General features: G+C 34.8%; 1 protein-coding gene across 1 annotated transcript; it reads left to right on the top strand.

Annotated features, from left to right (window-relative positions):
- Positions 1-15,481: 15,481 nt before the first annotated feature.
- LOC128210300 (sodium-dependent glucose transporter 1B-like) lies at positions 15,482-19,379 on the top strand. Its single transcript, XM_052914566.1, has 3 exons — positions 15,482-15,547; positions 17,792-17,908; positions 18,314-19,379. The coding sequence occupies exons 1-3, from the start codon at positions 15,487-15,489 to the stop codon at positions 19,354-19,356; spliced, it is 1,221 nt and encodes a 406-aa protein (XP_052770526.1). The 5' UTR covers positions 15,482-15,486; the 3' UTR covers positions 19,357-19,379.
- Positions 19,380-24,996: the final 5,617 nt, after the last annotated feature.

The following is a 24,996-nucleotide window of genomic DNA, read 5'->3' as shown; positions in this document are numbered from 1 at the left end:
TCATATTTGTATCTTTACACTTAATCATACGAATTTCCTTTACACAAGAAGAATAAAGGGTTTATTTTTGTTTTGTTTTGGTATTCTCATATGAAGCAAGGAAAAAATATATCTATTTCACAGCTTACAATTATTTTTAAAGAACAATACTGATTCCTGATTCGTCTTAAAGATGTAGATTGTTCAAAAAGTTGTAAACTTACTACAAATACTCATTCATGTGGATCCATTCTTAGAAGTATGAAAACAAACTTATAAAATCAATGAAAATGTGTTGAAACATACCTTTTAAGCTTCCTTGACATTGGAACGAAAAAAAGAAATATGTAAATGTCTAATTTGTAGGCGACTTTTGACATAAATGAACTTTAAAATCTCCTACTTTTGTTAACAGGCGCTCTCCAGGAATTGGAAAAAACACATGTAAAACCCTTTTTTAAATTTGATATTCATTGAGTTTTGTACTTAATTAAATAAAATACAGCATGAAATACAAAAAAAAAAGTATAAATTTTATCTGCGTAAATTAAAACTCGATTTCATTAATAAGTACTCTGTACCACGTTCTACAGGTTTAGTCACATATTGACAAACACCCAATTTCTTACGCAGTATGCTCCAATTTGTTTCGTCCATCCCAGTTGAAGAATGACATAAGGCATTATGAATGACTAGAATTAAGATTCAGTTGAGACGCACACAACAATAGCAACTCCTAGAACTATCAGGAAAATGGTTATCTGTGATATAGATAAAGATGCTCTTTCACTTAACCTAAGAAATGTTTTGTTGTGCAAATGCCAGTGTGAGCCGACAGGATGTTACAATTTCATTCCCAAAAGAGTATACAATACGAGGTACATGCATCCAGACAAGGCTAAGCCTGCCATAACGAAGGCAATGTGGACGTGAGTACAGCAATGTCCTTAAGTACATTATTCGAATTATTCAATTGTTTTCCATTTATCTGTAAAACATCTGAAAGTGGAGACGTGTAGATTTGTTTTTCTTTCTCATACAAGACATATGCTGTCTGGTTGCTTAATGTGAGTCTAGGCGCGAGGTTAAGGCTTGTTACAATTGGTGAGAACATTCCCCTAACGGCGTACGTAAAGTCTAAAGCCTGCATGAACGGACGGACGGCGCTTCCCCAGCGAACGTGCAATTTTAAACTGGCATCGTCGTAATTCAATTTAAACATTTATAGCAAATACCCTAAAGCAAATAATGACAGATCAAACTCTAGTTCAGTAATTCCCCCCTGTTTTATGTGTAATGTTTGAAACACCACATCAATCAATTTAATCAATTCAGATTACTCTCGGTAAATATACCACTTGAGTTTACGTTATTTGTTAAACAGAATGTTGATGAATATATCAAACATTTTTCAAAAGGAGGTTAGTGTTTTTCACTTATTAGCGTTTCCTAAATTTAGCTAATGACATTTCTACAATACGAAATGAAGAAAGTATGCTATGCTCAAGCTAAAAAGAATATCAAGCAAAAAGTGAAATGTTTGTCACACATTTAAGCTTTAAATACTGGATTGGTTTTGAGTCAGTATATTTACTTACCATGTCCATGCTATCATCTGGAATTTGTCGCATTTCCCAACTGTTTGGAAAAAAAACAAGTAAAAACGATATTGAAAAATGTTAGAAGTTTCTGATTATATTGAATGATTTTTCATCACTTTGTTTCTTTGTACTGACTAATCTGATCAATATCAGGTATCAATGGAGGAGCATGGGCAGAGTTATCCTTTGACCAATTAAGCATTTAAATTACTGTCAGTTTTTGTCAAATACAAGCCATTCTAGTTCTTGCAATATCATGTACTACTTTAATATGTGGCAAATTTAATATTCATTTGTAAGAAACAAACTATGAAGCTGTAATATATCCATGCCTTTTAGTATGTATTCTTACATTTTGCAAAGAAATTTATAGTGGATATTTGATTTCTCTAAGTGCAAGATCGAAATTTACTTAACACATATTTAAACGAGTGGCGCAAAATATCCATGAACACACCTCACGCCTTACAGCTATTTTTTGAATGGCAAATGATATGTCTCTAGATATAATATGAATGAGTGTATTATGTTGCTTGTCTCTGTACTTGTTCCAACAACCGGCACGCTTCTTACGACCGTAGTCTTATTTTGCCGAGTAATTTGGCGTCGAACGAGCTCGTATTTGTCGGGGAGCTAATCAGATATAAGAAAATGGGTAATTACACAAAAGTATCATGGGGGTTTTGCGTGCACTTATTTTCTGTGTACGTTACCATAATTTATACAAAGCAATTTAAATGAAAATTATAAGTCAATGCTAACTTAATTGAAAATAATGGCTGGGGTCGGTACCATCCTGTGAAGTGTTCTCGTTAGATTTTGAACACATTTAGAAAAAAAGAATTCCTATGCAAACGCCGACACAGATTCATATCTATCCTAATGTATTAACGATTATCATATGAACTACCATTAGGCTGTCTCTCATTGGTCCAGACTCCCGTCGACGAAGAAAAATACATATAATATGTCGTGGTATTTTGGCACAAACCTGACCATTGTCATTCTTTTCATAGATTCATGTTGTTATTTTTTTCCGATTAAGTTCTTTGTCTACTTTTCATTTCTTGTTGGTTTGCGACTTCGTTTACTTTTCATTCTAACTGGTTTGCGAAAAAAGCGGGAACAAACTGATTAAAAAAATATTCGTTTCGGTTCCTATTTATTTTTCACCCTACATAGTTTGCAATATTTTAGGAATAAAAAAACAGGAAGTTATGTTCGATACATTGTTTAATAAACAAAACAAACTAAGATTATTTCTATACATCATTCAAGGTTAATCAAAGTTACATGCAATGATATACGATGATTACGACGCTAGCTTTTTTAAGCTTTTAAAGCAAATTTGTTATTACACGAGGTTGAGTTGGCACCTTAAGTAATATAGTATAAAATTTAATATGATCACTCTGATATTCAGTGGCTAAAATATTGTCTTTCTGCTTATCAATTATATTGGATCAAGTGGCGAATTTCCTTTAATTCTGATGTTGTTCAAAGAAAACAGCATATGTATTATGATTGCCTTGGTTTTGTCGTCGGCGTCATCGTCAATTAGCACCAAAATAAAACCTTGGTTAAAAATAAAAACACGTTCTAAATTGAAATGAAAATTTGGAGATAGTTTGCCAGAGGTGTAAAGCTTTTGTGTATAAAGGCATATAATAAAAACAACTAATGAGTGTTGCCCCTTGCTGTCCGGCAACACAGCTACCGCTGGAGAATGTTAATAACATGACAAATTGACCATTTAAGAACTATTTCGCTTCAAACTCGCACCTAAATTGTTAAGCAACATATTTAATTAACTATGCTAAAAAATTAAAACCAAAGTTCTCAACGCAGACTGCAGGCAAATCCAGCAATGACCCTTTGTGTTAAATGGGTTGTGCCCTAAAAGTATAATTATTTCTTTCTCTTGCATGACACTGCAAGATCACTGACTGACACACTTGTTGATATTGTCTTGCAGACGAGAATTGTACAGATATTACCTCAAATAAAACATATAAGCGCTATTTACGTCAACAACTATTTCCTTAATTATACCATAAGAAGTTTTATTGCAAACAATCACCCAATAGCGTTTGGCCATCCCCTTTTGAAAATGTTATCAAGGGCACGTTTATGTTCTGTCTATAAATGTGCGTCAAATGTATGGTACCTTGGCGTTGCGAGTTATATTTCACTTTTTGTATTATTTTTCACTTTTAAAAATACATTGAAATATACAGGGGAAAAGCCCAGTAGACGAACATTAAAACATAAACCATGTTTTAGGCACAAAGTAAGTGTACAGTTTACAATAACCAAAAGATAAAAGATATAAGTCATGTAAAGTTTTGTAAGTCTTATATTTGGCAACGAGAACGTCGTTAATTGCACGAATCAAATGCACCCATAAATATTGTTATAAGAAGCCGAAGGTTAATGTTTTTGTTCTATAGTGTTGCTTCAATGAGAATAGTTCAGTGGGGCTTGAAGAAAACAAATCTTTATTGCAGCATTTTACTTTTAAATGTAAATGCCCGGAGCAAATGATACGTCTGAGAATAGTAAAGTTTTATATAAAGTATTCATATGAAGTCTCATTTGCAAAATGTGTTGTTTTAGCATGACTTGTCATTGTTTCTGATATATTTGATCAAGTCAGAGTAATATATCCTATAATAAAGGAATGGCGACATATTATCTGTTTTTGTATCATTGTATTAAATACAACTTTATATACGTCTAGGTATCCTAAATAAAGATTATATAAATTATGCCGTTCAGCACCATGGGTATAAAACTATGTTCTCTACAACAATCCTACTAATTTACATGTCGGAAGGAATTAAATATACCTCATGACGTTGTTTGTCATTCTGTCTTGGGATATTGATGTAACTGTATTCTCATTAGGACAGGAAAAGTGGCTATTTGTGCAGGACGCAACGACTAGCGATAAATATGAAGACATCTAATTTCGCTAGCAATGTTTTGGAGGATTGTGATAAAACCCCTTTAAAGCCACGTAAATTTCCCTAGTTGGCCTTGTCTGCAGAAATTATTTGATATCGTCTGGCAGTCAAATATGTCAATTCCTTTTGTGCAGCTCGTTCGTATGCAGATTTTAAAGGATTTTTTTATGTACAAAGTTCCTAAATTGATAACTCTATTTTATATACATGAGGACAGGCTTGCCATCAAAGTCGATCTGAACTTAATTCGCGACAATGGACATGCTTTTCAACTTTTATACAATGTATTTTGCTTAAAGAGGATTGTTATAAGGGTAAAATTATTTGGGACACTCTTACCAAACTTAGTGCTTAATTTCTTTCATTTAAGAATAACACGTCATGGTGCTTACTTGTAAGTTATTTATTAAACGTTACGGTACTATCAAATACAATATCTCAAATAACAGCTAACCAAGACATATATGGTAGATCTGTGTAAAACATGTATTTGAAAATGTTTAAATAATAATAAAGAAGTTATGGGTGATATCGACCGCTCTATTACATGAAAAATACTGTCACACCTTTGTTTTGACTTTCCTCGAACTTATCCAAAGTGTTGTAGAAATGAAAATGATAAGACTACATGTGGCCTGAGGGATACCTATGTATAACATATACATCGGCGATTCATATTCCATTAAATAACCAATATAGAAGGGATCTGTGAAGAACCCGACTGCGGCGACAAACTGAAAGAATCCACTCATTTTCCCCTTGACTTCAATAGCATTTTCATGTGTCCATACCACGAACGTTGGAAACACAAGCGACAGCCCGAGGCCAATGAACGGAACAATTGTCCAAATTATTGCATTTATCTCTAACAGGCCACCAACTGCCAGAATAATATACGACACTATCAATGTACAAAGACACAAACATGCGAGCTTTCTTGGTGAAAGAAAACGAGCGATGACTACCCCAGTGGATCGTCCAGCAGTGAAGAATCCCCAGAGAAGAAATAACAAGTAGGCTCCGTCAAATTTCGACCAACCCATTTGAAGCATGACAAAAGGGAAGAGAAATGACTGCACCTTGCTCTCAGCAGCACAAAAAGTAATGAACATCACTCCTATTAGAAATATACAAAGAGATGTTTCAGCAGTTGTCAATTTCGCCCTGTGATAAACGACTTCGTGTTGAGCGCTTGATTTGGTGTATGGGGGATTTTGTCATATTTCTTTATGTATATATAAAGATACAGCCCACCAGAGAATATATTTACTAAACCAGTAATGACGAAGGCAATATGAATGTTTGTTTCACCATAACGTACATCAGACTCTCCAAAACTGCTAGACAAAAAGTGTGGGATTTTAGAAATGTTAGAGTGTGATCTATAATCATTAGGTGTAGAAGTAGTGTTCCATTCAAGACTAAAGTTGCCGAGTTTATCTTGTCCGATGGTGTTAATGGCAGTAGGTGGCACCCTAGGAGCCAGGAACAGTCGTGTGTCGAGCGGCGCCAGAACGCCCCCGAGGCCGTACGATAAGTAGGTACCCTGTGTTAAGTGTCGACTCTCTGTGCCCCACCTTGACAGAACAGTTGCATCATCACCTGTATGTAAATAAAAGTATAATATATCCCTTATTTATCAGATTTTGAGTGCTATGATTTGCTACAGAATATTAAGATATAAGTGTGCGTAACAAGGTTAAGATTTCAGTATCGACCTCTGTTTTTGACACATGTCAAAAAGATACATCACCAGGGTGACGTTTTAAGCACTGTTATTATGTGTGCAAAATGATTTTAATGAACTTATCATTTAAAGAAATCGTGCGGAATGAACAGCATTTTGTTTGGGTTTTCACAAGTTCTAACAATACAACGGATAATTTGATTGAAGCATTGAATTTGATAGCTGATAACATTTTTAAGTATTTAAGGTTTATCCTTAATTTACCGCCTCCCCTTCCTCCGCAGAGAAACCCATCGACACGCCTGAAAAACATGAACAGTCCGTGGATGTTACACCAGGGCAATGCGATGCCTTTATAATCCGTTGATGACAGATATTACGCCTGAAACGGAACAATCCGTATATGTTACAACAGATAAATGCGATGCCTTTATAATCCATTGATGACAGATATTACGCCTGAAAAGAACCAACCCATATATCATATAATAACAGCTACTACGCCCGGAAAGAAACAGTCTGTAGAGCTACAACAGTTTACCGAAGCATATTTTGTAGTCCTGAATGTCATTGTCTAAAAGCGTCAGAGTCATCTGCACTGGATGTATATGTGTTTGGCTCTAAGCCATTTTGCTTTTAATGATATTTCAAGTATGATACTCCTTCACGAAGTTATTAGTATTTTGAAACTGTGAAATAGGAAACCTAAATGTTTAAGAAAGACAAGACGTTTAATCACAGTTTGATTTTTATATGTTAAAACTTACAAAACTACACCTTGTTTGTATGAGCACGGAGAGTCATGAAACAGAAAACAATGTCCTTCCTTACCCAAATTCCTTATGAAGAATAATATTTAGCCTTCTCCTTTCTTAAATTCAAACTTGGTTGGCAATATCTCAAACCATTTATAACAGATACAGATTACAGATACTGTTCCCTCACTGCAGCATAATGCGTTACAATCAAAGGCCTTTTGCCCTTCATCACGCTTGCCATCTCTAATACCCGATTATCTCAATCTATCAAATACTACTTTATGTCAGACTTATTTCTCCCACCTCAGATAAGTAGATCCAATAATTTATCCATGCTAATAATTCTTATCTTACCCACGGGCTAAGATAAAATGCCCGTATGGAACTCCTTTTTAATTGTCGCCACATTGTAATTGCCTCCCTTGTTGAAGACTATCGTCTGTAACATCATGGAAACCTTGTTTTGTGGCAATACTTAGAACGCTTATTAATTATTTCATGCTTCAAATGTCAGCATAAAACAGTTTTTATGCACCTTTCAAGAAATAATGTTTCATTCTCCTTAGAACTATTTAAAGACCAATTTGACTATTAACATAATCTGAATCACTGCGCGCATATCCATGACAACCACGAATTATCCCATATCCATACGCAATTATTTTCACTAGGCACAAAAGAGTTCCAGCAAAAAATACATTTTTACTTAATTTTGTTTAACTAAGGTGGGAAGAAAATAATCTACCATAGCTGCTCGTGTAAGATAGGTTCATCCCGACCCTCGCGCAGGGTGTTTTGCGGAATCGAGGTGACCCTACGCTCGGGTCGGAATGAACCTATCTTACACTCTCGGCAATGGAAGATACTTGTTAATATTTTAATATGTTGAAGTGTTGAAAAAGCAACTTGATATTGTATTTAATGAGTATCAAAGATATCGTTTGATCCTCTAAAATTTACCACGCAGATTGTATTTAACCACACATGCGATATCGTAACTTTAAATAACAAGCACAATAGTACATTCCCTCCATGTGTATCAAAGACCTCTTGTTTGATTAGCAACATATATCATGAAACCAGACATATTTAGATGATTATGATTAGAGGCTGTCCATCATGGACGATAATCGCCCTTTTGTTTGTAATTGACTTTAGGCAACCTTTCTTGAATGGCGTTAGGTCTCCATCTGTAGTAATGAAACCAAATACCTAAGTAACATAATATAAGTACGTTTTCATAACGTACATCATTATAAGATATGTACTGACTAAGAACTATTACGAGAAATGTATTATTTAAACGGACAATTATATTCTCGGCAAAGTTTGACTCTCGGTCAAACGAGTATGATTCAATATAATGGACAGATTACTACCCCCATAAGCGTCAGGGTATGTCAAGGTATAACATTTCTTTAGAGATGTCACTCTTGATTCCTTAATACAAAATTCTTACTTAAGTCGCATAATAAAGTCAGACACAGTGACAGTCGTTAAATCGGTCCAACGTCTAGGACAAATAGAATGTCATTTCAGACTTTGTTACCGAAAACGGTCATTAAATCGTTATAATTGTACTCCTACCCAATAACCTCAGATGGTTCACTTCATCATAGCAGTAGCCCATTGCGAGACTCCCGAGCATATATCCCACAGCATTCATGGTGAATATCAGCGAGGTTTGTTGCACGTTTGTGTTCAATATTAGCTGTATGTCTGGAAAAGCCGTGGTTAGTTGATCGTAGGTCCAACCCTGAAAAAGAATAAATACTTTGTGAAAGAAATCAGCCATGTGATCATGATTCTGAAATGTAAATTCAAAAGTCAACGCGCTAGCCCATTCTCCGCGTTTCTCACAACACAGCGCATATAACAACATAGACATGCTAAAAACGAAACAGATTCAAAATAAACATGACGTGAACTGTTGCATTGCACCACCCGTTCTTTTTTATAAGAGGTGGTCAATGTAGTTCAATTTCTTATACAACCAAATGACATTATTATTATTATTATTATTATTATTATTATTATTATTATTATTATTATTATTATTATTATTATTAGTTCGTTTATTATCCCTGTATTGGTCAACAGAATGGCGGAAAGACAACCAGAGTCATATAAATTAGTGTACATTTGTACTATTGATTCATACCACAAACATTCTAGCAGTATAGTCCTAAACCTATATATAAATGCAAGAAGCACAATCTAATTTGTGTAAATATAAAGGCAATAATATTCCATGATAAAGAAAAAAAAACAGATTTTACTTTTATCTTTAACTCTTATTGCAAAGGCGGAGACAAAGAAACAAAAAGCAGCCAATCATTCATACCAAAAGTATGATGTTGATGTACACCACCAAGTTTGTTACAAGGTTTTTCCTCTGGTTACTGTTCTCAAACTGGAACCACTGCTTGATACGAGCAAATTTACCATGATCCTCGAGTGGTTCTTCACTTGCTTTGATCATTATGTCTGTGCACAAGGGATCACTTAAAGGTTTAGAATCCTTCGCCAAGTCTGATACATCCATTTTCTATTGTTTGGTATTTTAACTGCGTAAAAGAAGTCATTTTGTCATGACTGGTTGAGTAATTTAAGCACGCCAGTGTTTGTCTGGGATAGATAACACATACTACCAAAATATGAGCTTGAATAAGTTAATATAGTAACTGCTATACCCATCCTGAGGTCCTTAACCTTCCTATGTTAACAAGTGTTTATATATTCATAAACTTAAGAATTCCGACCCACAGACAAGCTTGCACACAGAAAGCTCCATTAATCGTATTTTTTTATCGCTTAGCCTGCTGACCAAATCAAAGTTTGGTATCATTTAAAAGGTAGTCGATCGCTGATTACTCACACAAAGAGTTGGTTAAAAGTACATCATAATAAATTTCTGAAGCCTTTTGGTCGCCATTATTCCACCGAAAATGGACGTATTTGACCTTTGAAAGTTCAAAAAATTGTTTTCTTAAAATATTTGTTTTCTTCTTTTTTCTGAACACAAAATCCTTTCAAAGTATACAAAAATAGCATGGTTTACCAGATATTCAAAATTTATAAACATATTGGTCAAATACTACAAGTTCAGTTTAAGACGTGGCTGAAATACTAAGAAGCGTAGTTGATTCGTCAATGATAGACTATATTGTATAAAACTAGAATTAAAACCGTTGATGTTATATTTCAGTTCGAATTGCAAATGAAAATGTATACAATGTATGAAATGTTTACAGATACATCACACTATCAGGTTTTAAATACCATACTCGTAAAATGGGGAAGGTATTTACAGTCTCTTAAATCCAAAATTATTACTGACTGCACTTATAAACCAGAAACCACAGCCAACCAAGAGAAACAGGAAATTGAAATAAAACAGAAATCAATAGAAGGACACAAACGTGACAAATGTTGACGGTGTTCATTTTGTATTTGAATGTCCTAGCTGGTAATATTGTTTAATACTAATAATAGAATATACCTATTTTGTGTTAAATGACAAAATGTTGTCATCAGACCATTCTCATTCATCAAACTTAAGGTTTGATGATGATGAATCTAATTTTGTATTAACAACGCTGTGATTTACGAGAACGTTTTAAACTATGTTAAAGTGTTAAAAGAACATTCTCGCAATATATATTATACATAATGTATATTGTAATAGTTAACGTGTACAGCTATGTAGAAATAAGTAAATGCTTTATTTTCCATAACGCATATAACATTTTGCGATCGGAAATATCATTATTAATGAGTCTCTTCCGTTGTATTAGAACAGGAGAATAACATTTCTTAACGATGGTGTTACACTGTTTATTAATCTCTAATATATATTATATATCTAATATCAGTTCTGTATTTTAAACATGGTAATATGTTTACATCAAACATTTTAGCCATACATTATTTTGTCTCGATTATTTACCTTTATGTTCAAGTTGTACATACACGTACTTGTTTGGCTTGACTAAAGTGCACATCAACATATCATGGATTCTCTCCTGCTAATACGTTTGCTAATGGTAATGAGCTTGCAGGGACAAATTCTACATAACAACAGAACTTATAAGCAGTTGAAGTAAGTATTTAATCAACTTTGGTTTTAAGATTCTCTAATATGTTATTATATAGTCTTTCATATTTTATACTCACAATAACAGTCCATTACGATACGTTCTTTTTTCAGTTTTAGATACGTTCAATAAGAAATCAAAGCACCCATGACGCTGCCAGAACAGGGCTGCATATGCTCCTTGAAACTTTATCAACCTGTACTTAGCTTTCGTCGGTAACCAATGTAGTTTCTTCTGCAACACTTCATGATAAATACTGTGAGGAACTTGCCTGACAAAATCTCATTTTCATGAATATCAATGAGGCAGGGGAGACAATACCCCTTCCAATAAAATCGCATTTTAGAATAAAAAACCTTCAATAACGCTGTTATGTCGGTTGCCTCTACGGGAGAGTGGTCTACATAGCTCCTTTAAATTGTATAGCGTACTGGCGGATCGCGTTCAACTATAGCTATAGCAACACTTCTTTTTCAGTCTAGGTTCATATTTCAACAGTTTCTTACCATCGTCCTTGAGACCACACAGGAATCTATCCACAAGACAAACTAAACATATGAAGCTTATCACCGTCCCTGCCACCACACAGGAAAACAGTCCGCATGACAAACTTAGATCAATGAAGTCTACCATCGTCCCTGCCTCCCCATAAAATTCCGTCCACAAGACAAACAAACAGAGATTAAGCTTACCATTGCCCCCGCCTCCACACAGGAAACCGTTTAGTAGACGAGCACAAAGAAACAACAACAGCATGGATGGCGAATCCCCAGAATGCCGATACTTTGACAATGTCTCTAATAAATAAGAATGTAAGATTAGTTTTTTTTTATTAATTCACTTATAAAAAACACTATCGGTAATACAATGGGACAAATATCTTGCATTAAATTATTTTTAGTCGAATATTTACGTAATATGCTGCAATTTAACTTTTGAAATAAGCCTCCATACATGAATCCGTTCTCCATACGAACATAGAGAGAAGCTTCTCTGCTTCCACACAGTTATCTATCCAAAGAACAAACGTCGAGGAGCAACCCAAACGTGGATCACCAGGACAGCACGGCGCTCCTATCCCGTTCACTATCGAGATATTTCTTGAAAATAGGGTTTACATTTGAAAACCCTTTCATTATTTAGGTAATTCATTTATTTATATAATTTTATTGTAGCACCTTTTTAGGCGCAACCGAGGACGAGCGCCCCCTCCTCCGAACCGAAAGATATAAAGGTAAAAAATGCGTTGGGGGGGGGGGGTAGAAAACAACCCATAAGGTAGTTAGATGCATTTAATAATGGTAAGTCCGCCGGCTGCGTCCCCGCTTCCCTATATTAGCTTGTGATGTATAAGGTAATTGGACATTTTTTTAAAGGAAAATCAAACAAATCCAACACAATAATAGGATCGGAAATAATCGAACGTGGATTTTAATACTGAATATAAGTGTTACTTATATATTATACAAGTATATTTTTTAATTTTAGTTTAAATGTCTAAGAAAAATACTTAAGTTCGATAATTATCAATTATTGGTGTCCGTGTACGATAATGCCGTTGTTGGCGTCCAGCGACAGTTAATGTTTCTATATGTATGTATACAGGTTTATGTGGTATCGCAATGCTAAAATTTTAAAATCCAGCAAAGTTTTTAACATAGTTTATCATGTCCTCATAGCTTGAACAGTTATTCAAAACATGACACTATATCAGTAAAAGAAGTTGCATAATGTACATGACATATATACATATCACTCGCTGACAGCGTGTGGTTTAGTTAGATTGTACGTGCTATTTTACGTAATGGCAGTGAGGTTTAACCACTTCCACATTTAAACAGGATAAAGCACAGCATAATCAAGGTCAGTACAAGTTTCGTTTAAACTTGTCATCATGGACAATATTTGTTTGGTGTACAAAGTCAAACAATTATTTACTTAAATTATTATGCAACATGAATATAATAATAGGATAATGATCAAGACAATACCATGTAAGGTTTAAATGAATTATAGACCATATAAGATGTGAAGATCCATATTTAAGATACGGAAATGACATTAACTAGATATTATGTACAAGAGATTTTCAAGCAATATTATAACATCGTAAGATTAGTTTATTTTTCTGTTTTTAAATCAATGGGAGAAACTCATTTATAATGTTTTTATCGCAAATTATAGTAAATGCATTGGTGAAAATAAATGCATTTACTTAATATTACTTATCTATATTTATAATTAACTACTATAATTTATATCAAGTAAAAAATAAATTACAAGAAAGAAAATTCATTTCCGACTTATAATAACATCTGTCATTTAGCAAATCAAACACATCTATTATAGTATGCGCATAAAACATTTTTTCCAGCCTGCACATATGTCGATGTCTGTAATTATATGGTATCATGTAAGGTTTTAATTCACTGTCAAAATAAAACGTTCAGATACAAAATGAATTAAGACAACATTCGTCACGTTTGTTGCATAATTAACGATTCCTTCTGTTTCAATTTCCTATTTCTATTGGTAGTCTGTGGTTTCTAGTTCGTAACATTATGAGTACATACAGAATTACCTTTGAGAGAGTTGAGAGAAGGTTTTTTTTTTTCATATTTTACAAAAATTGTATATCAACCCTGATAGTGTGGTGTATCTTTATATGTTGCAAACATTGTACACATTTCCATTTTTGCATTTCGAACTGAAATTTTACATGATCGATTTCATTAATAATTCTTTACAAAATAGTCTATCATTGACGAATCAACTACGCTTCTCAGTATATCAGCCAGGTATTCAACTGAACTTGGGGTATCCAACCCCCACATTTGTGAATTTTCAATGTTTGGTAAACCTTGCTTTTTGGTATAACTTGAACGTGTTTTGTATGCAGAAATAGAACATTATAATATTAGTTTTACAAAACAGTCCTCTTGCCTTTTAAAGAGCATATAATTCACTTTACGTCCAATTTCGGTTGTTACAAGAGCAAACAAAAACACTTTTGAGAACTTTTTGTATGATGTATGTTAGGCCATCTATTCGAAATATAAGTAATCAGCCATCGAGTACTTTTCAAATAATAATACCAAAAATATATTGGGTCATAACATTATGAAGTAATGATCATACAATGGAACGTCATGTATACACGCCAATTTGTGGGTCGGATTCCTTAAGTTTAAACATAAATAGAACACATGTTTACATATGCAGGTTAAGGATTTTAAGATACGAATTGCAGATACTACAATTACGTACTTATACAAGCTCTTAATTAGGTCTCTTGTGTTATCTGTCACAGACAAAGACTGGAGGGTTTTTAATTCTACACTGGGCAGGGGAAATACTGACTAATTATCCTCATTTAAAATATAAAGCCATAAACAATGGATGTGTCAGACACGGTAAAGGATTATGAACATTTCAGTGACCCGTTGTGCACGGACAGAATGATCAAAGCAAGTGAAGCACAGCATGAAGAACATGGGAAATTTGCTCGTATCAGGCAGTGGTTCCAGTTTGAGAACAGTAACCAGAAGAAAAACTTTGTAACAACAATGGTGGTGTATTTCAACATCATGCTTTTGGTATACATGATAAGTTACATTTGATTTTGAACCTTCTTCTTATTCGAGGATAAATGTAAAAATAGACATATTTTCTTAACTTGGCATAACATTTAACTTTACATTTACACAACATCGAATCCGATTGTTATTTAGGTTTGGAACTACACTGCTAGAACGAGTTTTGTGAATGCCGTGTGTAAGCTGTAAAAAGTCGCCCCGCACTTACATTTAATATTGTCACAATTTCCAGTTTTACAGAGACTGAGAACGGTAGTCTTTAGTTTACATAACCTTAGACCCTGTGCCAATAAACGGGGTTTATGTTTAAACTGTTGGCTACTGAGCATGTTTCTGTACTTTTTCACATAAGTATTGGTAATGATCACTAGTATTGTACTTTGATCATGCCATTGACTAAAAAACGAGATTATATCTCAATAACGAACAGATTATTTTGTTGTATAACCAGACGAGTTACATTGACCACCGATAACATACGCCGTCGGAGAAAGAGAGCGCAGCGAGGCTACAATTCATGTCATTTTTTTTTTTTTTCCTATTTGTTAATAATATGCCTACGTATTAATGCACTGTGTTATGCGCATGTGCGGTCAGAGTTCTAGCACTTTGAGGTCTAGATTTAATTTCTCAAATCACAAATCTGAATCATTATTATATAGATTGTTCTAGATTAGTCTTTACTCATTTTTAGGGCTGGACATACGGTCAACTTACCACGGCTTTTCCAGACATACAGCTAATATTGAACACAAACGTGCAACAAACCTCGCTGATATTCACCATGAATTCTGTGGGATATATGCTCGGGAGTCTTGCTATGGGATACTGCTATGATAAAGTCAACCACTTGAGGTTATTGGGTAGGTACATGATTACTCGAATTTTGCCGAGATGATAATGTCGTTTAAAAAACATTTCGTTCGTATTTACTCACAATCAGTACATATGTATAGCGGTTTATGTTATAAAAATAAACTTACATTAAGTAACGAATGTATTTGGGGTCATTATGATAGATTAAGACATATGTTTTTAAGCCATTAATGAAATGTTGTCTCCACTTTATTACAGACGGAAAGGCAATTATCGTAAATGATGCGCAGCAACTAATCATTTTCATCTAAATATGTCTGGTTTTATGGTACATTTTGCCAATCAAACTGGAGGTGCTTTTATACATACCTGGTATGCAGGGAATATATTGTTATGCTTGTTCGTTAATGTATAAGAACGTATTTTTATGCTTTTTTTCTTCACTTAACAACAACGTATGCTTCGTTAGGTCACATAAGAGGATCAAACAACATCTTTGATACTTGAAATCATTTGATAACATATCCCATTGCTATTTCATTTCCGTGGAAACAAATGTGTACATAAGTAACTGAATTTAGCTGTATTCATGGGGTTTATCCAAATTTTAGGAAGGACATCTTTCTATTACATGACAATTTCCGTGCTCAAATAAATACGGTGCATTTCTAGACAAATAAAAAAAGTGCTTAAAACTTCGTGTCGTTTTTCCACATTTAGGTTTCCTATTTCTTAGTTTCAAAATATGAATGTCTTTAAGGGGGAATTCCATACTTAAAATGTCATTGAAAGCAAAAACGCCAAGTGTCATAAACATATATAAAGTGAAGATTACTCAGACGCTTTCAGACAATGGCAAGAATTGTTACAAAAATGTTTCCGTGCATATACTGTTGTTTTTTCTTTTCAGGGTTTAATATCTGCCATCAGTTGATAATCGAGGATTGTTTTTGCCCGGTGTATCCATGTTATTTTCTTCGTTTGAATGCAATGCATTAGTAGACAATTTATTTCTCTTTTTGTCGGTAAATATTTTCGTCAGGTATCGCATCACAAATAGATTGGGCACTAACGTAGGTTTCTAGTTTTGTTGTTGTACTTTGTAATGGTAATTGCGAAGATTGTTGAATATAAATCGATAAAGTGACATTGGGCAATTGATATGATGCATTTTCAATTTTCATATTAAGGTACTATAAAATGTATAAACTGTTTATATGAATGCCGAATGATTAACCATTTTCGGAACATGTACAGATCGATCCGTTGCCCTAGTTCTTATTTTATATTTCTTTAGTACTTGAATTTGTTTGTTTGTTTGTCAATAATTCGGATATAAGTTAATGGAAGGATAATATATGTACCGTTCCTTTTCAGGGGTATTATCCGCCATCAACGAATTATCTATCAAAGTATGGCTCTGGTGCAACAGATACATGCTGTTCCGTTCAGACGTAATATCTGTCATTAACGGCTTATCCTGCATCGTATTGTTCTGTTGTGACATAAACGGGTTGTTCCTTTTCAGGTAATATCTGTCATCATAAGATTATCGAACATCGTACTGCCCTGGTGTTACTTATACAGATTAAACCTTTTTAGGTGTAATATCTGTCATTGACGGATTTTCGAGCATCGTGCTGCCCTGGTGTAACTTATACAGGTTGTACCTTTTTAGGTGTGATATCTGTCATTGCGGATTTTTCAAGCGACGGTAATGTGCCCTTGTGTAACTAATACGAGGTGTTTCTTTTTAGGTGTAATATCTGTCATTGCGGATTATCGAACATCGTACTGCCCTGGTGTTACGTATACAGATTAAACCTTTTTAGGTATAATATCTGTCATTGACAGATTTTCGAGCATCGTGCTGCCCTGGTGTAACTTATACAGGTTGTACCTTTTTAGGTGTAATATCTGTCATTGCGGATTTTTCAAGCGACGGTAGTGTGCCCTTGTGTAACTAATACGAGTTGTTCTTTTTTAGGTGTAATATCTGTCATTGACGGATTATCGAGCATCGTACTGTCCTGTTGTAACTTATACAGGTTGTACCTTTTTAGGTGTTATATTTGTCATTGCAGATTATCGAGCATCGTACTGTCCAGTTGTACCTTATACAGGTTGTACCTTTTTAGACGTAATATCTGTCATTGACGGATTTTCGAGTTTCGTACTGCCCTGTTGTAACTTATACAGGTTGTACCTTTTTAGGTTTGATACCTGTCATTGCCGGATTATCGAGCATCGTAGTGCCTTGGTGAAACATATACGAGGTGTTCCTTTTTCAGGCGTTATATCTGTCATCAACGGCTTATCGAGCATAGTATTGCCCTGGTGTAACATCTATGGACTGTTCATGTTTGTCAGACTTGTCGATGGGTTTCTTTGTGGAGGAAGGGGAGGCGGTAAATAACGGATATATATATATACTTATCATATTTGCGAAATAAAGAATTTACCGTGAGATCTTAGAATTAAAAAAATAAAACTGATTTCCTTTCAATACACACGATTTCTCTAATTGAATACTATTTTAAAAATACTTACGTCTTACACACAATAACAATGCTTTAAACGTCCCCACGGGTTATATTGATTGTGTGAAATGTAAACCAATTACCAAAAATTACAGGCGGAAACGTTGATACAATTGCTAGAAATCTGTACATCTAAATTACTGTAGATGTTTACTGGTAATCTGCATATGAATTATCAACAACAATAATGTTATCATTTTAAGATACTGCAACAGATAAAAGCACACAAATTTTGCTAAATTACGGATATATTATCCTTTTATTTACCTATAGGTGGTGATGCAACTGTTCTGTCAAGGTGGGGCACAGAGAGCCGTCATCTAACGCAGGGTAACCATTTATCGTACGGGCTTGGGGGCGTTCTGGCGCCGCTCGTTACCCGACTGTTTTTGGCTCCTAGGGTGCCACCTACTTCCATAAACACCAACGGACAAGATGAACTTGACAATATCAGTGATGTATGGAACACTACTGCCAAACCTAATGACACTGACTCATTCTCTAACATTTCTAAAATCTCACAATCTTTAAATAGCAGTTTTGGGGAGTCTGATGTAGTTTATGGTGAAACAAAAATTCATATTGCTTTCGCCATTACTGGTATAGTAAATATAATCTCTGGTATGCTGTATCTTTATCTATTCATGAAAAAATATGACACAATTCCCCCATATACGAAATCAACAGTTAAACACGAAGTTGTTTATCACAGGGCAAAATTGACAACTGCTGAAACTGCTTTTTGTATATTTCTAATAGGAGTGATGTTCATTACTTTTTGTTCTGTTGAGAGCAAATCGCAGTCATTTCTCTTGCCCTTTGTCATGCTTCAAATGGGTTGGACGAAATTTGATGGAGCCTACTTGTTGTCTCTTCTCTGGGGATTCTTCACAGCAGGACGATTCACTGGGGTGGTCATCGCTCGTTTTCTTTCGCCAAGAAAGCTCGCATGTATATGTCTTTGTACTGTAATATTGTCTTACACAGTTCTCTCAGTCGGCGGTTTGTTAGGGATAAATGCAATAGTTTGGACAATTGTTCCGTTCGCTGGCCTCGGACTGTCGGCTGTGTTTCCAACGTTCGTGGTATGGACACATGAAAATGTTATTGAAGTCAAGGGGAAAATGAGTGGGTTCTTTCAGTTTGTGGGCGCAATTGGCTTCTTCACAGATCCCTTCTATATTGGTTATTTAATGGAAAATGAATCGCCGATGTATATGTTATATGTAGGTATCGCCCAAGCAACCTGTAGTCTTATCATTTTCATTTCTACATCACTTTGGATAAATTCGAGGAAAGTCAAAGCAAAGGAGTAAAATTGTTGAAACACATAACAGGACTGTCGATTTGATCTTTTACTTGTCCTAAGATAGTTCGCCAAAAAAAAACTATGTTTAACACAAAACTACTATATATTTGTTAGCTGTTATTTGAAATATTGTTTTGAAAGTACCGTTACGTTTAATAAATTAGTTACAAGTATTCAAGAAGACTTGTTATACTTAAATGAAATATAATAAGCCTTCAGCTTGGTAAGAGTGTAACAAATAAGTTCTCCATTCTTACTAATCAGATCTGAATAAAACAGAGAAGTTAAAAAGCATGTCCAATGTCGCAAATCAAGCTTAGAACAACTTTGATGGCCAGCCTTCTCTCATATAACTAATATAGATGGTTTAAGAGTTCATAATCAATACATACGGCCCGTGCGTAAAACATTTTTTGCTTATTCATCTGTAATAATGATTATATATTTATTTAAAACTATAGCCTTAAATGCATACACCGCTGGTTTTCTATTTACATAGAAACATAGCAAGAACTTTGTGTTAAAATTGAGGGCAGATCTTGCATGACATATGGGAAGTTGATTATGGTTCTGTTGGCCCGGTTTACGATGGCTGCAATATTTCAATTTTCATTGTCTGGACTCAGGAAATCGTTATGGATATTTCTTGGCAATTGACGGGTTCTGACAGGAAACATTCCTTTTCTAATTGATCCATTCTATATTTAATATTTAATGGAGAACATATCATATATTTCATATATGTCAATATGCTCAAATGTTTGTCCTGCCTAGGAATAAATTCGCTGATAATATTACAAATATGCAAGATCAGAAGGATGCAATGGATTAAGATTTGTATCACGCTTCATGCAGTGAATGTTTACCTCGACCAGTACTTAGTGTGCTGTGTTTTGGAACGTCTTAACCTATATACGCGGACTTGTAGACTGCTCATTAAAGCAAGGATAGTGCTGTTTTTCGTGCATTATACTCATAAACAGATAAATCGTTGAATAATCAGACATTGCACTTCCGTAATTCCTAATGCCAATCCATTTGCTCAAGAAAACTGCATCAACAAATGTGCAAGTACAGTTAAATGTATGTTTTCCATTACAAAAGCAGACAAACATATCGTTCTTGAACACTGCTTACTTGAACTTTTTCTCATTCTGTGTTCATTGCAACATAGAGTGAAGATATAGTCATAGTATAATGCTGCGAAACCTTCTGTCCCTAAAACATTATAATGATTATGATTAAATCACCTTTTTATGAAAAGCTTCCAATGACTTAAATGTTCATCGGATTTACATGAATGAATCTTTAAACCGATTGATATAAATATCAAACCTTAATGTAATATGACAAATACTTAAACCGGAAAACGGGCGTTTCAAATAAGAGTCCATTGAAATAACCATAACAAAACCATGGAAGCTACAGGGACATGTATGTGATGTACGCTTAATTTACGACGCCACCGGACTATCAATTGGCCTCGGCCTTGTTGCAATATTGGTTGCTTTAGGATGTGATGCATAGTGCGCAAACACGATGTATCCCTGGATAAAACTAATCTTAATCTAACTGCCACAGGGAAAATTAGTTTAAAGTCCCACCCGGAAGAGTTTTTTCAGCGGTGAAGCGGGAAAATCAAACCTACCAAACGTGTACTGACAGTCAAGTTTTAAACTAGTAATAACATTTAGCAGCATGAATTTATAGTTTCACTTTTTATGATAAGGTATTTCCCCATTACTAACACCCATTATCAAAACCAATTGGGTTAATTGTTTCTATGAGTTGTTTCACTTTATATGGGTTTTCGAAAATAAAAAGAAAAGCTATTTTAACAGCAATACAATGGTGATATTGTTTCACAAATATGTTTAACCTTGTCCATAACTCGGTAACTTTTCCAAAATTGCAATAAAACATGTTTAGATGTTGCTTAAAACACGAATATATCTTCGTCAGGAAAACAAAACATGATCATTCGAGCGTTTGCGTGCTCTAAGCTGCACTCTTCCTGTCGTTCACAATATGCTGCCCGACGTTAGGTGGGCATGTTTCATTTATTAATTATTGATCACTGTAGGAAAAGTGAAAAATTGAGTATTGTCTGGATTCTGGAAAACGCTTTGGATATTTCTGGTATAATGGGGGTTATATAACATTTACATCAGTACTTGTTTTTTGAATTAATTCGCTCTACAAAAAACAAAATTATTGGATACATAGCAAACCCGACCAACGTAACCATTTTTCAATTGGCATTCGCCAAATACAATCAGCATTGCTCACCAGATACGAGAAAAGAATAAAATCAGGTTTGCGACCATCGTGGTTTGGATAAACACAAACTTTGATATGAATATATTAACAAAACGCCGATTCCCAAACTTGGCCTAGAGCAGAATGTGCCCAGTGGTTTTGTCCATTCCAGTTGATGAATGACATAAGGCATTATGAATAACTTGTCTATAGTTTCACTGGCACACAACAACTGCAGTCCCAAAACATGTAAAAGAATGGCTGTCTGTGATCTAGATAAAGATGCTTGTTCCTTTAAAGGCTGTACTTAAATTGTTCGGATGTCATTGTGAGCCGACAGGTTGGAACAATTGCATGCCCAAAGCCGTACAATATGATGTTCAAGCAGCGAGACAAGGCTGTCAATAATCCTGTCATCACGAGGGCAATGTGAACGTGCCTATCGTCATATACAAACGTGTTCTCAAGTACGTTATTTGAATTATTCAATGTTTCCATTTCTCTTTAAGACATCTGTTAGTGGAGGCGTGCTATTTTTATTTCCTTTCTCATGCAAAACATATGCTGTCTGGTGTACTGATTCTCGCGAGCTTGTTACTATTGGTGAGAACATTCTTCCAACGGCGTACGCCTAAAGCCTTCATATACGGACGGGCGGCGCTTTCCCAGCGTCCGTGCATTTTACAATTGCATATCAAAACTTTAAATGACATTGGTGTATTTTCATTTAATTATTTATTGCAAATACTGACAGATTAACCTCTTGTTCGGTATTTCCTTTTTTTGATTTGTAATGTTTAAAACACATTGAATTTATTCATGTCAGATGACTCTTGGTAAACGTACCACGTGAGATTACGTCATTTGTTAAACATTTTTTTTTTCAGACCGAGCGGAGTGTTTTTCTTTTATTCCTATTTCCTAAATTTGACCAATGGTATTGCTACAATATGAAATTAAGAGTAACCATATGGGGATTAGGTTATATACATAAAAGCCCTTAAGAATGCTACGCAAGCTCAAGCATGAAATAATAATAAGACTAATGGTAAAATTTGTGTCACACATTCAAGTGTTCTTCAATAAGCATATAAACGTACCTCATGTCCACTCTGTTATCTTGAATTTGTTGCATTGTCCAATTGTTGAGATAATAAATGAGTAAAAACGTTGTACAGTAAAATAATTCACAATTTCTGTTTGGACTTAATGTTTTTAATCACGTGGTTTGTACATATGTACTGACTAATCTCATCAAGGTCACGTAGCAATGGAGAAACATGGGCATGTATATCCCTTGCCAATGAAACATCTAAATTAGTCTTTTTTCTAGGACAAATACTGCCATTTCAATTGCTATTGCAAGTTATATGTTTAAGAAATAAACTATGAAGCCGGTATATTTTCTCGCTTTGTCCATGTATCTAAAAATTATTTAGATTTCAGATAATTACATTTCTCTTAATAAACTAAAACCATTTACACAAATTGTCCATTTCGATATTGTAAGGAATATGTAGAGGATACTTGAAAATAAAGACGAACAAAGAGAGTTGAAGCTTACCACCGCCCTTGTCTCCAGACAGGAATCCGTCTACTAGACGAAAAACGAGAGATGAGGCTTACCACCGCCCTTGTCCCCAGACAGGGATCCGTCTACTAGACGAAAAACGAGAGATGAAGCTTACCACCGCCCTTGTCCCCAGACAGGAATCCGTCTAATAGACGAACAAAGAGAGATGAAGCTTACCACCGCCCTTGTCTCCAGACATGAATCCGTCCACTTAGCGAACAAAGAAGAACAACCAAAACTTAGTGCTCAAGACAAACACGGAGCTTGTCCACTATCAATATAATTCCTGAAAATAGTCTTGACATTTAATGACGTATTTTTTGAAAAAGTTTCTGACCTGACGGTACCATTACCGTACATTATTTACATATATTACACCCGGGTATCAAAACATGAAATTAGTCTGCAACTGTTGCGTACGATCAAAAAAAAACTTGATCATCATTTTATAGAAAGGCACACACTTATCAATATATTTTGTTAAAATTATTGGCACTTAGGGTGTTACAAATATCTTGGATTGTAATTAGGAGACTATGTTCACGGGAGAGCGCTCTCTGATGACCTAGGTTGACTAAAACATCACTCTAACTAATAGCTATTCAGATAAGGAAACACTTGATATTCGAGTGATTTTAAGAATTTCTAATAAGTTTACTAACACTTTAAAACATTCGAATAAGTACTGAAAGGTTTCCAGTACAGCGTAAATAAGCATTGCAATAAACGTAAGACAATAACTCACGAGATGTTGGAGTTTGTTTAAACGGTCGTAGAGGGCACATATAAGTAGGCTACCCAGCATAATAGCCGCTACAGTCCATGGAGAAAATAAATGACGTCTGTTGCACACTGGTATCCAGAAAACATGTATGTTGAAAGTCAACCAACGCAATGCCTAGCTGTCCACCAGCCCAACCCTAGTGATTTTAATGCATTGCATTTGATTGTGGCACAATTGTTGTACACATCATTCCATACAATCAACTCATTTCATATCTATTACCTCCACTCGCTATGCAAATGTTCCCAACAGTTATGAGTAACGTTTAAATAACGGACATAGAGGATATGCATGTTTATGTATTGATATAGACGATCTAATAGTACAGTACGAATTATCTCCCCTGTCAAATACTCTTCAATTTACTTGTCCGCCATTACGGAAGTGGAAAACCAATAATCTGTCAAAATATCTCGAATCGATAAAATATCGGACAATTATGCCATATAAACGAGGTGGTGGAAGGCAGTGTGTTGTGGTTAATTGTAGCAAAACCAGAAGAAACTTTACGACTGGGAAAATTCCACCTGCCAGTTTCATAATGATGTAAATGGCAAAGACTGTCTATGTCTTGTACCGTTCAAATTCCACTGCATGAGCAATGTTTTTAAGTCATGGATCAATGACATGTCCCAACATCTGTCACATTGTGTGGTATAGTTGCCAAGAGATACTATTTGAAGAACATTACCAAATTCCTTCAAAACATCATTTCCAATGATAACCTGCATAATAGACTGTTTTGAATTTTTTATTCAAAGACCATTTTCATTAAAAGCAAGGGCTCAGACTTGGAGTACATATAAAAGTAATAACACTGTCAATTTTTTTTTTATTGCGATAGCTCCAAGTGGATTTATAATGTACATCTCACCATTGTATGGTGGACGGGCAAGTGACAATTTCATCACTAAAAATTGTGGATTTTTGGACTATTTGCTGCCTGGGGATGAAGTAATGGCTGATCGTGGTTTCACAATAGGTGAGGATATGTGTAGCAGTCGAGTCAAACTGAATATTCCTGCATTTAT

Source organism: Mya arenaria, chromosome 12 (assembly GCF_026914265.1).
Source record: "Mya arenaria isolate MELC-2E11 chromosome 12, ASM2691426v1".
In the NCBI taxonomy this organism is placed as follows: domain Eukaryota; kingdom Metazoa; phylum Mollusca; class Bivalvia; order Myida; family Myidae; genus Mya; species Mya arenaria.
Note: the sequence above shows the minus strand (reverse complement) of the source record. Positions and strands in the feature narration are given on the sequence as shown.

Bases quoted from the DNA above. Each gene is read 5' to 3' on its own strand.
- LOC128210300 (XM_052914566.1), top strand. From the start codon at position 15,487: ATGCTCGGGAGTCTTGCTATGGGATACTGCTATGATAAAGTCAACCAC. The intron at 15,548-17,791 runs GTAGGTACATGA...TTCCTTTTTCAG, and splicing joins CAACCACTTGAGGTTATTGG to GCGTTATATCTGTCATCAAC. The intron at 17,909-18,313 runs GTAAATAACGGA...ATTTACCTATAG, and splicing joins TTGTGGAGGAAGGGGAGGCG to GTGGTGATGCAACTGTTCTG.